The 15,496-nt window shown below is 41.8% G+C and overlaps 1 protein-coding gene and 1 long non-coding RNA gene across 3 annotated transcripts in view; one reads left to right on the top strand and one right to left on the bottom strand.

Moving 5' to 3' along the window:
• LOC147022507 (uncharacterized) overlaps positions 1–11,868 on the top strand; it is a 163,944-nt gene extending 152,076 nt beyond the window's left edge. The window contains exon 6 of the mRNA XM_085893485.1: positions 11,580–11,868. Within this exon, the coding sequence (XP_085749611.1) occupies positions 11,580–11,623 (44 nt within the window). The 3' untranslated portion in view covers positions 11,624–11,868. The remainder of the gene's footprint in view (positions 1–11,579) is intronic.
• The window catches only part of LOC147022506 (uncharacterized), a 122,632-nt gene extending 107,540 nt beyond the window's left edge, over positions 1–15,092 (bottom strand). The window contains exons 1-2 of one of the 2 annotated variants that reach the window (XR_015061280.1): positions 14,448–15,092; positions 4,112–4,359 (exon numbers count right to left, since the gene is read on the bottom strand). This is a non-coding gene — a long non-coding RNA (uncharacterized LOC147022506). Of the gene's footprint in view, positions 1–4,111; positions 4,360–13,693; positions 13,907–14,447 lie in introns of those variants that run through there. The other variant, XR_015061279.1, reaches the window with a different exon arrangement.
• Positions 15,093–15,496: the final 404 nt, after the last annotated feature.

Below are 15,496 nucleotides of genomic sequence, written 5' to 3'. Positions count from 1 at the left end.
TACCATACTCAAGGAGTTGCTGTAGCTGTGTTCAATAAGCTGACCCCAATGATAATTGAGGTAACACCCGTCAACGAGCATATTATGAGACTAAGGATTCGTCACTCCTTAGGTGTCATTTCACTGGTCTCTGTCTATGGTCCGACTGAGGCGAGTGACCTCACCGTGAAGGACACATTCTACGCCACGCTCGAGTCTGTGGTTGATCAGTGCTCCAAACGAGATACACTTATAGTCTTGGGGGATTTCAATGCATCGACTGAAACTGATAGGGATGGTTATGAGGCATGAGTTGGTCCCCATGGGTCAGGAGCTATGAACCAGAATAGCACTAAGTTCCTTGACTTTGCAAGAAGTCATGGACTTAGGGTGGCTGGTTCATGGTTTCAGTGCCCACAAGCTCATCACTGGACTTGGTATTCCAACGCTGGCGGTGTGGCAAAGGAGATTTACCATGTCCTCATTGACGGTCGCTGGAGGATGATCCAGAACTGCAGGGTCTACCGGAGTGCTCAGTTCCTCAATACTGACCACCGGCTTGTTGTAACAACTCTAAAGCTGCACCTTAAATCCTGGAGAATGGTACCATCCCAGCCTAGGCTGGATGTTGGCAAGCTCAAGGATGAGAGAGTAGCTGAGGAGTTTGCGAACAAGCTGAGTGGACATTTGGGGTGTCTGGGTGCTTTGGGGGTCCTGAAGAGTTGTGGAGTGCCTTTAAGACCACCATCCTTGATGTTGCCGGTGGATGTCTTGGAACTCACCGCAGGGCAAAGAAGAATTTTGTCTCTCAAGGGACACTGGATACCATTGACCAGAGTCGCAGGGCCAGGCTGAATGGCAGCGCTGAGCTGTTCAGGGAGCTGAGGCGGAAAACTGTATGTGCACTAAGGGTGGACAAGGAGGCCGATGTGCGAGGAATCTGTGAGGGGGTAGAGCATCACCTGTGGACAGGTGATTCTTGTCCCGCTTACAGGGGAATTCGCGCATTGCGTTCATCCAAGCCCATCCCTCGAAGCACTGCAGTGAGAGCAGAGAGTGGTAGGCTCTTGACAGAGGAGTCTGAAGTGAAGGCCCGCTGGGCCGGTTACTTTGAGCGGTTGTACCAGGCTGATCCCCCAGCTGTCGAGTTGGACGTCAAGGGTGTTACAAATCCATGTTGCTGACCCTCCAATCAACTGTGGTCCACCTTCGCTTGTGGAAACACAGGCTGCGGTGAACCGGTTGAAACAGGGTAAAGCTCCAGGGATCTGTGGCATCCATGCTGAACTTCTCAAGGCTGGTGGAAATGCTGCACTCATGTCGTTGCATGCAGTTTTGTGCTCTGCCTGGAACACAGGCATCATCCCAACTGATTGGAAGAGGGGCCTTGTTGTCCCTCTGTGGAAAAGGAAGGGTGATCGCCAAGACGGCAACAACTACCGAGGGGTGACGCTGCTCTCAGTGCCGGGCAAGGTCTTTGCTCGGATAATTCTTGATAGGGTTTGCCACCATCTGCGTGAGCAACAGCGTCCAGAGCAGTCAGGCTTTACACCAAAGAGGTCAACGATTGACCGTATCCTTGCTCTTCATATCCTCACCGAACGTAGACGAGAGTTTTAGCAGGGGCTGCTTGCAGCCTATGTTGATCTCTGTAAAGCATTCGATTCAGTGAATCGGGATGCCCTCTGGAGGATTCTTGGTCTTTGTGGGGTGCCACCAAAACTGATCGATCTGATGTCTGAACTCTACTCTGGTACTGAGTGTACTGTGAAGTGTGGTGGTACCATCTCTGACTTATTTCCAGTTGTTACTGGAGTTAGTCAGGGGTGTGTACTGGCCCCCATACTTTTCAGCACTTGTATGGACTGGATTTTAGGGAGGATGTCGGAAAGATCAAGCTGCGGTGCATCGTTTGGGAATGTCAAGATCTCGGACCTTGATTTCGCAGATGATGCAGTCATCTTTGCGGAGACTTTAGATATCCTTTTGGGGGCCATCGAGGTGCTGAATGAGGAGTCGGAGCCACTGGGATTACGGGTTTCTTGGGTGATAACTAAGATCCAGGCTTTCAATGACATCTTGGATGCTGCTGTCCTGTCTGTGTCTGTTTGTGGTGAGGATGTTGAGGTTGTGGAGAGATTCACTTACCTTGGCAGTGATATTCATGTCTCTGCTGGCTGCGAGTCAGAGGTCAATAGACGTCTGGGTCGGGCCTGGGGAGTCATGGATTCACTGGATCATGGGGTGTGGCGCTGCAGGTACCTGTGCGAGAGGACGAAAGTCCGAGTCTTCAGGTCCTTGGTGCTTCCAGTCTTGCTCTATGGATGCGAGACTTGGACTCTGACCAAGGATCTGAGACGAAGACTTAATTCCTTTGGTACCAGGTCTCTTCGGAGAATTCTTGGCTATCGCTGGTCAGATTTTGTGTCCAACGAGCGGTTGCTGAGAGAGACTCGGATGACATTTGTTACCTGCATGGTCCGTGAGCGTCAGTTGCGGCTGTATGGACATGTGGCTCGTTTTCCTGACGCTGATCCTGCTCACTAGATTCTCTCAGCGAGGGAGTCTCGTGAGTGGAGGTGGCCAATGGGCCGACCACGTCCCTCGTGGTTGCAGCAGGTTGACCAGCATCTCAAGGATATGGGGATGGATGGGCCAAGCATCTGCCTGGGGGATGGCCGGACGGAAGCCGGCGCTTGCTCTGGCGCATGCTCCCATACCTGACCTGACTTGATGAAGCGGTTGAAGTGAAATATATTTTTTAAGATTTCTGGGCAATCCAATATGGCTGCCAGACCATGTGACCTATTAATTATTTGTGAACACCCTCATATCCTGAAGGCTTGGGAACATGTAGGTGAAGTTTCCCCTTAATCTGTCAAGCCGTTCTGGAAAATAGGGATTTTTAAAGGTTTATTCTTCATAAAATCCGAGCTGCCAAACCATGGCACCGATGACATCATAGGCAGAGGACTTTTTTTTTCCTCATGGATAGGCAATCATACATGAAAAGTGTCGCCTCAATCTGTTTCGCCATTTCAGAGAAGATTTTTGAAGGATTTGATGTTAAAAAAAATATGGCTGCCATATCACGTGACCAATGACATTATCACATATATTCCCCAAATACAATTTAGACCTTGATGACCGTCAAACATTTTCATACTGATCGGATAAAGCATTCAACGCATGCAATTATGACATCATAACAAAGTCACGTGTGACCGTCAAAAACCAAACGGAAGACTAAGAAGGAACCTGAAGAAATAAAGAGCAAAGATGGAGTCATCAGGAGGAACCTGGATGGGATTCAGGTTTCAACTGCTATTCCACAACCCTCAAACCCATCACGAGGTGCAGCCAAGTGAGTGTTGCAGAAAAATTTCTGCAAGAATTCACTTCTCCATTGGAGGTAGATCACGAAAGAGAGGAATTAGAGAGGAAAAGAGATGAAAAAGAAGAAAATGCAAGAATTAGAATGAGTAAAGAGAATGGTGCAAAAGTATAAAGAAGTGCGAAAGGAACAAAGAACAAAGATGTCGGGAAGAACCTGGACAGGTAAGATTTTCGCAGTTACTCCCCAGGCTCAAACGCAGCAACATGTACAAGCTACCAATTGTCTGTGGAAATAATAATAATAATAATCACACTTGCTTCCCATGTCGAGGGCTTGACAATTTTTTCCTTGAGTGTGGTTTCGGAGATACAGGTCCAAAGTTTTCCCTTTTTTGCCAACATGGCTACTACACCACGTGACCAATGACGTCATAATGATTATCACTTTCTACATGAGTAGTCGTTGCGATGGTGAAAATTTTGTGTGAATCGGATAAGCGGTTGTAGAGAAAACGAGCATGGACGGACAGACGGACAAATTTTCATGTGAACAATAGAAATACCGACATGAAATGGCACCAGTGTTGGAACATTGCAGGTGAAACAAGTCTTCACCCTCAATCAGGTACAACAAAGCCCACCTGTTCACGGGGGTTACCTTCTTGAAAAACACCGTGATGCATGAGGTTCACTCCCCACGAGAAAAATAGGGTTTGGGGAACCAACTCGAAAATGTTTCCACTTGTTTGGCTAAACTTGAGTCGTAAAAATGAAAAACACTGAAAATTGTCCTTACTTTTGATGATGATGACCATTGAAAGCACTGCAGGTTGTTGAGATGACGTCGACCTCCCTGGGTTTGGGTCGTCAGGATCATCAGGGTCATCGGACTTTGTGAAGAAGGAGGTGATCTTTGTCTGCTTCACCTTGTTCTGCATGTCCTTCTCGACCTCCATATAAGTTGCGATGACAACATCCATCTCGTGCTACTTCTTCTTCCTCTTCCTCCCTTGGGTTTTATGGCGTTTTCAGAGCTGTGAGGCTCTATAATATATATACCACGCAAAACCACGTGATATCACACCATGTCAAGCAAAATAATGCGATAAACGAAATCATGCGATATCAAACGAAATCGATCTAAATAATGCGACAACAAATGAAATAATGCGAGAGAAAATTACATCATGCGATATCACAAGATAAACTAAATCATGCGCTAACAAAGTAATCATGTGATATCAAACAAATGAAATCATTCGATAACAAACTCAACCACGTGATATCACACCACGTCAAGCGAAATCATGCAATAACAAACCAAACCACGTGATATCACACCATATCAAGCTAAATCATGCAATAACAAACGGAACCACGTGATATCATACCATGTCAAGCTAAATAATGTGACAACAAATGAAATAATGCGACAGAAAATTACATCATGCGATATCACACAATAAACTAAATCATGCGAAAACAAAGTAATCATGCGATATCAAACTAAATCACGTGACATCAAACCATATCAAGCAAAATCATGTGATAACAAATGAAATCATGCGATAACAAAGTAAACCACGTGATATCACACCATGTCAAGCTAAATCATGCAATAACAAACTAAACCACATGATATCACACCATATCAAGCAAAATCATGCAACAAACTAAACCACGTGATATCACACCATATCAAGCTAAATCATGCAATATCACACCATATCAAGCTAAATCATGCAATATCACACCATATCAAGCTAAGTCATGCAATAACAAACTAAACCATGTGATATCACACGATATCAAGCTAAATCATGCAATATCACACCATATCAAGCTAAATCATGCAATATCACACCATATCAAGCTAAATCATGCAATAACAAACTAAAGCACGTGATATCACATCACAGTAAGCTCAATAATGCAATAACAAACTAAACCACGTGATATCACACCACATGAAGCTAAATCATGCAACAACAAACCAAATCACGTGATATCACACCATTTCAAGCAAAATAATGCGCTAAACTGAATCATGCGATATCAAACGAAATCAAACCATATCAAGCAAAATAATGCGACAACAAATGAAATAATGCAAGAGAAAATTACATCATGCGATATCACACGCTAAACTAAATCATGCGATAATAAAGTAATCATGCGATATCAAACAAAATCACATGATATCACACCATGTCAAGCTAAACCACGTGATATTACACAATGTCAAGCAAAATCATGCAATAACAAACTAAACCACGTGATATCACACCATGTCAAGCTAAATCATGCGATATCACACCATGTCAAGCTAAATAATGTGACAACAAATGAAATAATGTGACAGAAAATTACATCATGCGATATCACACGTTAAACTAAATCATGCGAAAACAAAGTAATCATGCGATATCAAACTAAATCACGTGACATCAAACCATATCAAGCAAAATCATGCGATAACAAATGAAATCATGCGATAACAAACTAAACCATGTGATATCACACCATGTAAAGCTAAATCATGCGATATCAAAGTAAATCATGTGATATCAAACCACATCAAGCTAAATCATGCGACAAATGAAATCATGCGATAACAAACTAAACCACGTGATATCACACCATGTCAAGCTAAATCATGCAATAAACTAAACCACGTGATATCACACCATATCAAGCTAAATCATGCGATATCACACCATGTCAAGCTAAATTATGCGATAACAAATGAAATCATGCGATAACAAAGTAAACCACGTGATATCACACCATGTCAAGCTAAATCATGCAATAACAAACTAAACCACGTGATACTACACCATGTCAAGCTAAATCATGCAATAACAAACTAAACCACATGATATCACACCACATCAAGCTAAATCATGCAATAACAAACTAAACCACATGATATCACACCATATCAAGCAAAATCATGCAACAACAAACTAAACCATGTGATATCACACCATATCAAGCTAAATCATGCAATATCACACCATATCAAGCTAAATCATGCAATATCACACCATATCAAGCTAAATCATGCAATAACAAACTAAACCACGTGATATCACACGATATCAAGCGAAATCATGCAATAACAAACTAAGCCACGTGATATTACACCATATGAAGCTAAATCATGCAATAACAAACTAAACCACATGATATCACACCATATCAAGCTAAATCATGTGATATCACACCATGTCAAGCTAAATTATGCGATAACAAATGAAATCATGCGATAACAAAGTAAACCACGTGATATCACACCATGTCAAGCTAAAATCATGCAATAACAAACTAAACCACGTGATATCACACCATATCAAGCAAAATCATGCAATAACAAACTAAACCACATGATATCACACCATATCAAGCTAAATCATGCAATATCACACCATATCAAGCTAAATCATGCAATAACAAACTAAGCCACGTGATATTACACCATATGAAGCTAAATCATGCAATAACAAACTAAACCACGTGATATTACACCATATTAAGCCAAATCATGCAATAACAAACTAAACCACGTGATATTACACCATGTCAAGCTAAATCATGCAATAATAAACTAAACCACGTGATATTACACCATGTCAAGCTAAATCATGCGATAGCAAACTAAACCACGTGATATTACACCATGTCAAGCTAAATCATGCAATAACAAACTAAACCACGTGATATTACACCATGTCAAGCTAAATCATGCGATAACAAACTAAACCACGTGATATTACACCATGTCAAGCTAAATCATGCGATAGCAAACTAAACCACGTGATATCACACCACATGAAGCTAAATAATGCAACAACAAACGAAATCACGTGATATCACACCATGTCAAGCAAAATAATGCGATAAACTAAATCATGCGATATCAAACGAAATCACACCATATCAAACCATATCAAGCAAAATAATGTGACAACAAATGAAATAATGCGAGAGAAAATTACATCATGCGATATCACACGATAAACTAAATCATGCAATAATAAAGTAATCATGCGATATCAAACAAAATCACGTGATATCACACCATGTCAAGCTAAACCACGTGATATTACACAATGTCAAGCTAAATCATGCAATAACAAACTAAACCACGTGATATCACACCATGTCAAGCTAAATCATGCAATAACAAACAAAACCACGTGATATTACACCATGTCAAACTAAATCATGCAATAACAAACTAAACCACGTGATATCACACCATGTCAAGCTAAATCATGCAATAACAAACGAAACCACGTGATATCACACCATGTCAAGCTAAATCATACGATATCACACCATGTCCAGCTAAATCATGCGATATCACACCATGTCAAGCTAAATCTTGCAATAACAAACGAAACCACGTGATATCACACCATGTCAAGCCAAACCACGTGATATCACAGCATATCAAGCTAAATCATGCAATAACAAATTAAACCACGTGATATTACACCAGGTCAAGCTAAATCATGCAATTACAAACTAAACCACGAGATATTACACCAGGTCAAGCAAAATCATACAATAACAAACTAAACCACGTGATATCACACCATGTCAGGCGAAATCATGCGACAACAAACTAAACCACGTGATATTACACCATGTCAAGCTAAATCATGCGATAAACTAAACCACGTGATATCACACCATATCAAGCTAAATCATGTGATAAAGTAAATCATGCCATAAAAAATTAAATCATGTAATATCACATGATAACAAACAAAATCATGCGATAAAGTAAATCATGCCATAAAAAATTAAATCATGTAATATCACATGATAACAAACAAAATCATGCGATAAAGTAAATCATGCGATATCACACCATGTCAAGCTAAATCATGCAATAACAAACTAAACCATGTGATATCACACCATATCAAGCTAAATCATGCAATAATAAACTAAACCATGTGATATCACACCATATCAAGCTAAATCATGCAATAACAAACTAAATCACGTGATATCACACCACTAACAGTAAGCTCAATCATGCAATAACAAACTAAACCACGTGATATCACACCACATGAAGCTAAATCATTCAACAACAAACTAAACCACGTGATATCACACCATGTCAAGCTAAATCATGCAATAACAAACTAAATCACGTGATGTCACACCATGTCAAGCTAAATCATGCAATAACAAACTAAATCACGTGATATCACACCATGTCAAGCTAAATAATGCGATAAACTAAATCATGCGATATCAAACGAAATCACACCATATCAAATAATATCAAGCTAAATAATGCGACAACAAATGAAATAATGCGATATAAAATTACATCATGCGATATCACACGATAAACTAAATCATGCGATATCAAACTAAATCACGTGATAACAATTGAAATTATGCGATAACAAACTAAACCACGTGATATTACACCATGTCAAGCTAAATCATGCAATAACAAACTAAACCACGTGATATCACACCATGTCAAGCTAAATAATGCGATAAACTAAATCATGCGATATCAAACTAAATCACACCATATCAAACCATATCAAGCGAGATAATGCGACAACAAATGAAATAATGCGATAGAAAATTACATCATGCGATATCACACGATAAACTAAATCATGCGATAACAAACTAAACCACGTGATATCACACCAGGTCAAGCGAAATCATGCAATAACAAACTAAACCACGTGATATCACACCATATCAAGCAAAATCATGCAATAACAAACTAAACCACGTGATATCACACCATGTCAGGCTAAATCTTGCAATAACAAACTAAACCACGTAATATCACACCATGTCAAGCAAAATCATGCAACAAAGTAAAGCACGTGATATCACACCATATCAAGCAAAATCATGCGATATCACACCATGTCAAGCTAAATCCTGCAATAACAAACTAAACCACGTGATATCACACCATGTCAAGCTAAATCATGCAATAACAAAGCAAACCACGTGATATCACACCATATCAAGCTAAACGAGAATGGGCATTCATAGAGCGCATACCTTCGCCGCCACTACTTTTTTTGTTCTTGGTATGAGTGTGGGGAACTGGTTTCATATGAATGGTCTTATGACACAAACCACATATCTATAATGTCATGACCCCCCCCCGACTTTCGGGGGCTACGGACTAAACAACAATCAACTCACGTCGTTTTGGCGAGTCTTCACTCACAAGCTCGGTGAATACAACGTTTCAACAAGAGAAGGTAATCTCGTTTGATGCTGGTTTCATGCAAATCGAATAAGAATTGACCGAGTTATGCCAAAAACCGCATATTTTTCAAGGGCATGACCCCCCCCCGACATTTTACCCCAACCGGTGACATGTGTTATGACGTCGTTGTGTCACAAGATTGGGCATTAAATTCTGAACATTTTGGTGCTGAGTTCATGTAAAGCGGACAAGAATTGACCGCGTTATGACAAAAACCGCATATTTTTCAAGGTTGTGACCCCCCTGACCTTTGACCCCTAACCGGTAACAAGAGTATGGGCGTCATTGTGTCATATTGCATATCACAAGATGAGGCGTTGAATTCTGAACATTTTGGCGTTAGTTGCATGCAAATTGAATAGAAATTGATCGTGTTATCGTAAAAAGACGATTTTGACCTTTTCGTGACCTTGAGCTTTGACCCGAACGATCCCAAAATCTAATCGAATGCTTCCTAGCTAATAACCAATCATCCCACCAAATTTCATGCAATTCGGTTTAATACTTCTTGAGTTATACGAATCACAAGATTACAAATAAATAAATAAATAAATAAATAAATAAATAAATAAATAAATACACGCCGACCAAAACATAACCTTTCGCAGAATGCGAAGGTAATCATGCGATATCATACCATGTCAAGCTAAATCTTGCAATAACAAACTAAAACACGTGATATCACACAATGTCAAGCTAAATCATGCAATAACAAAGGAAACAAAGTGATATCACACCATGTCAAGCTAAATCATGCAATAACAAACTAAACCACGTGATATCACACCATATCAAGCTAAACCACGTGATATCACACCATATCAAGCTAAATCATGCAAGAACATGATCACAATAACTCATCACAAAGACACGGGTAGGATCCACCCAGTTTCACGGCCCACAGGCCCCCTTGTCTGTGGGGGTGGCCCATTTCTTTTGCTTTTGAGTAAATGTGTTGTTGGCACCGTCTGTAAAGTAAAACTGTGTAAGTGTTGCCATGTGCTCGCGTAGTTGGTCGTAGATCTGCATTGTTGTGTTTCTTTTGTTACATCTGCTTTTGGTGCATAATTGTTGTAATTGTATATGTGTGCTCTCCGTGTGCCGCGGAATAAATGTGCCTTATGTTGAACTGTTTTTCCCGTTTCGCTTCGTCTTTTCTTTAATTGAATCTCCATCTTGCTTCACGTAAAGGGTTGGTAGTGGGCTTAATACGCCCGATAATTAATCGGAACCGTCGAGGCCGACGATAACACCGCTCGGTTATCCCGATAGTACGGAACGGGTCGCTTAAGTGGCCCGTGTCCGGAGTCGACCTGCGGCGAGGTGCGATCGCCCGGTCTACCCTCTGCGTGGGTACTTAGGTCGGTCGAATTTGGCGAACAACCATATCCCACGCGGGGGCCGATTGGCACGATCGTGGTGAGGCCGAAAGGCCCACCCGTGACTAGCTCCCGGCGTTAGTCCGAGAGGGTCACGACAGAATTATCCGTCCGGTGGGCGACGTGCCGCGATTCGAGTTACGTGGCCGTTTGCACGCCGGCGGGCGCGAATTCGCAACAATATTATAGACTATAGAGGGTAGCTTTCTGTAGTAGGTCCAAGCATATTGAACCAGTACCAGTCTCATTAATGTTTTCATGATTGATCAATATATTATAGGCCATAGCGGGTAGCTTAAAGCTACCCCCTATGTGAGTCGCTTAAAGCTACCCTGTATGGCCTATAATATATTGATCAATCATGAAAACATCGAACAGACATTGGACAACGTTAATAAACATGATCTATAATCTACACACGAATGAGACTGATTTAATATGCATTGACCTATAGAAGATGACGATCAACTATTATAATTGCAGTAGGTTGAAACATAAGATATGTCGAAACCTCGGAGAAACACTTCAATGCAAATGGTTAGTAAACTATTGATGTGCAAATAGGATCAGTTTGCTGAATTTTTTCCTGATGGGTTTATCTTTCAATCCAGTGTTCATGGTTCGAACAACATGGTGGAGACGAATCTTTGTATAGCACTCACAGATGTGCTGTATGAGAGAAAATACATGATTACAGTCTGCCTCCGTCTCAAACATGTGATCACTAAGCGTGTCAAATGCACTCGATCCTACTTCTGCCAACACTGATGCAGAGATTGCAGATTTCAGGTAACTATCACGAGGAATCTTGCCATTTGTCACTGCTAGCATTCTCTTAACACATTTCTCAGTGGCTTCACATACTTGAACAACGCTTGATGATGGAACGGTAAGGCCACCCCTTGTTTTAACAAAAATGAGCCTATAGGCAGGTAAATTGACATTATCATTCTGCGTGAGAGCCAGCAAGCAATCTTGACATTTGAGTGTCCGCTTAACCATCTTAACCATATATCCTGCAATATAGGTTACAACTGACTCCAGGAACACAGAAAGTTTATTAAATGGTGGAATATCGGCATAATCGTGGTGACTCGTCATTGGCTGGCGAAGCTGCAAATCGTAGCGTCTGGCTATGAGCATATCCTGCGTCTTATCTGGGACAGCCCTCTTAGTGATATTTTTGAATGACGCAGCTGTGAGGATGCGTGTTGCGTCCTGGGCTGAACAGTTCCCCTTGTTGGCTTTGATATCATGCCGCATCAGAAGACGCTTGTACGCTGCGATAAACTGTCTGGCTGTTGGATTGTTATTGCCACCACATGCTCGACAGACGGCTCCAAAGAACAACTCGATGTGGTCCTGGCTGAGCTTATATGTAAGCAAATACTTTAAAGATGAATTTTGGGGATGGACGTATGTCAGATAGAGGTTTTTAATGCTTACGATACAAGTCAGCATCCCAATAAATGCTGTTTTAAGTTTTGTCTTTGTCATGAGTTGACCAGAAGTATTAGTTAAGGCCGTGAGATAATTACTTGTCTTTTCCAGGAATGGCAAAAAAGCTGCCTCGCGAGCAGGATGGATCGGTGCCTTGTAGTTGCGTGCCAAAGGGTTCCTGGAGTTCAACAGATCGAACAGTTGATCCAATGTACGGATGAAGGTGCAAGTTCCCTCACTACCTTGAAATTCAGGTAGTTTCAACTCTTCGCGGCAGAACTCAATTGCATCCGCGACACTTCAACTCAGCGTTTGAGCAGCCGTATTAACTTTCATTATATTTGTCTTCCATTCGATACGTTTCCGACTAAGTTTGTTTGCCAACCGTAGTCCTTCCTGTTTCTGCAGTTCATACAGGTTTTCTATATATTTCCAGGAGATGACCCTCTGAGAACTGTCTCTCATCGTCTTCAGTGTGCTGAGGCAATTCCTTGCAAGCTTTAACATATGACACACGTCGAGGAATGCCCAAACGAGCTTGTGAGGATCTGCTGAGTGAGGGAACGACGAATTCATATTATCCGGGTTGATACTTACGCCCAACTCTTTTGACATTGTCAAATGCACTGAAGGCCCGTCACAGGTAAGCAAGATGACATTAACTCCAATTTTGTGTAGCTTTAGTAAACACTGAGACACAACATTGGCCTGTTCTTTACCAGTCAAACCATTGATGAAGAAGTGGGCGACTGGAACTTTCCAATGATCATTCACCGCGCCCAACATAATTACAAAAGCGTTTTTAGCAAGTGGCGCTGTATCGTCCAGATTACCTGCTCCAATGTCCACATATCCTAGCACCTTGTCACCAGATCTCTACTGATTCCATCAGTGACATTTCGTCCAACATTAGGGCACATAGCGTACTCCCATCCTCTTTAAATCTTGCCTCCAATGCGTCAAATACTACCTGGTTGAATCCCGGTGATCCGTCTATGGCACTGTACCAGGTTCGGATCGTTGAAGGACTAGGTAGAGCGAGATCGAATACCTCTCGTACATCGTCGTAGGCCTTCGCAGAATAGAAATTTCGCGTGAGGGCGAATGACTTGATCACAGTATCGTATTCTTGCCTGGATTTCTTTCCGCTCGCCTGATTCTTTAATATTCGACTCATAACCGCCAGTGGTACCCCAAAAAATGTCGAATTCAGTATCTCGACACAATTTTCTGAAACCATCCCTTTGTTTTTTAGTTATTCAACGACAGAGCTTAATTTCTCTACCTTTTTCTTCAAACTTCGCGTTTTCTGCTGCGTAACCTTCAGTTTTTTTCCTCAGGTTCTCAATGGTCTCGGTTGCCGTACCCAGCTTCCGTTTCATTTTACTGGGACTCGGATCGGCGCAGTACGTGTGGTCTGCTGAAGTCGACGGCCTTGGTGGTGAATCTGGCGCAGCTGTGAATTCTGGCTCTGGAGCCAGGTGTCCGTCAACCGGTGGTTTCCGATGTCTCGGTTTCTGTGTAGAAAATAACATAATTACTATCGGATCGAAATTTCGAATTAACTGGTGAACAGAAAACTGATAATTCACGGAAATTTCAGTGGTAAACTCAACACAGTGCGAACCGCTTGATAGAATCACAATTGGAGCATTCTGATTCAGGATTCCATTTATTTTAATTGCATATACAGGATGTCCATGAAGTTTGAAAATTTGCGCTAAATTTGATTTCCACAGGAATTTATTCATTTTATACACATTTTGAATGTGGATGAATTTATAAAATTAATGTGTTAGAATTAATTTTTTGGGCACGAACACAAAACGACCTGCATCGTCTGACACAGTCAGAATCATACAGAAATTCATCGAAAAATCCTGGCAGCAAAGGAGGTCGTTTTTCCGGGTATTCGCACCCAAAATCAATTCGAAAACTTTTATAGATTCAAAACAATTTAATATGTCAAAATAAATATTTGTATCAAATAAATATGTATTTTTTAGTGGAGACCATTGGAATAAATCGTGTATACTAACCTTCTGGAGATGAGGTGGAAATTTGAAGACGCTTGGTATGACTGTTTCCACAAAGGTGAAGCTGTTTCCACAGCGGGAGTTTAAAAGACCGTAACAGGGATTACCGTTTCTTGTATCGGAGGCTTCGCACTCTCCCTCTGGGGCTGTTACTTCTTCCTCCTCCATTACCTCAGACACTTCGTCGTCAGCAGGGCGCGTGACGAGAGCAGGTTCGTGGTTCTTGATTTTAATGTCAGTGACCGGGGTGGTGACCACCACATCTCGGGGCGTTGCGCTCGGTCCTTGTCCGTGAGAGGAATGAACGGAAACGTCTCCTCCCTTTTCAGCGAACACACTGAACCTGTTCTGCAGCAGAGGACCAGCTGGAGGAGCTTCTGTTTCTAGGATAGAAAGAAACATTGCGTTCATTCGACGGCGCTATCTTTTTCGAACAGCTCGCCTGTGTGTCCTCACTTCCGCTTCCTCTTTTATAATTCCTCTTGGAGGACACGGTGATAAAACCCGCGTCATCAGCCGGGGAATTATCGGTTTCCGCGCTCGAATGTGAAGGTCGATCTCCCGTTGCAGACGCGCCATTATTATTACTAATATCGACTCTGGATGTGCCACTAGGATCGGCGCTTGTTCCTAACTGTCTAGATGTGCCACCGGATATATAGGCCTACTTCGGGCAAGCACCTTTTAAATGTCCGAAGGCACCACACGTGAAACACGTCATTGTTTCTGTTGCGATGTACATTCGGTAATTTCGATTTTCAACTACCAACGTAGCTGAGGCATTGAGCGATTGAGCGTTGTTTTTGAACACCATGTAACAGTGCGGCCGGAAGGACATGATATGGCGGACTGTGGAATCCGAACGCAAACGAAAGGGAATCATGGAGATTTTTGACACCACCATGCCAAACTGTTTTAAAACGGACAAGATCTGTTCGCTTTTAACGAAAGGCGGCAAATTCGACAAAGTGATTTTCACCGCCGGTGAGTCCAACATACTAACGTTAACGAAAATATCTGGCGGTAAAGACAAACCGGTTTGAACTGCCTGA

The sequence above is a fragment of the Eptatretus burgeri genome, chromosome 8 (assembly GCF_056783735.1).
Source record: "Eptatretus burgeri isolate ZD-2024b chromosome 8, Ebu_testis_v1, whole genome shotgun sequence".
Classification (NCBI taxonomy): domain Eukaryota; kingdom Metazoa; phylum Chordata; class Myxini; order Myxiniformes; family Myxinidae; genus Eptatretus; species Eptatretus burgeri.
This window is presented reverse-complemented; position numbering and strand designations above follow the sequence as displayed.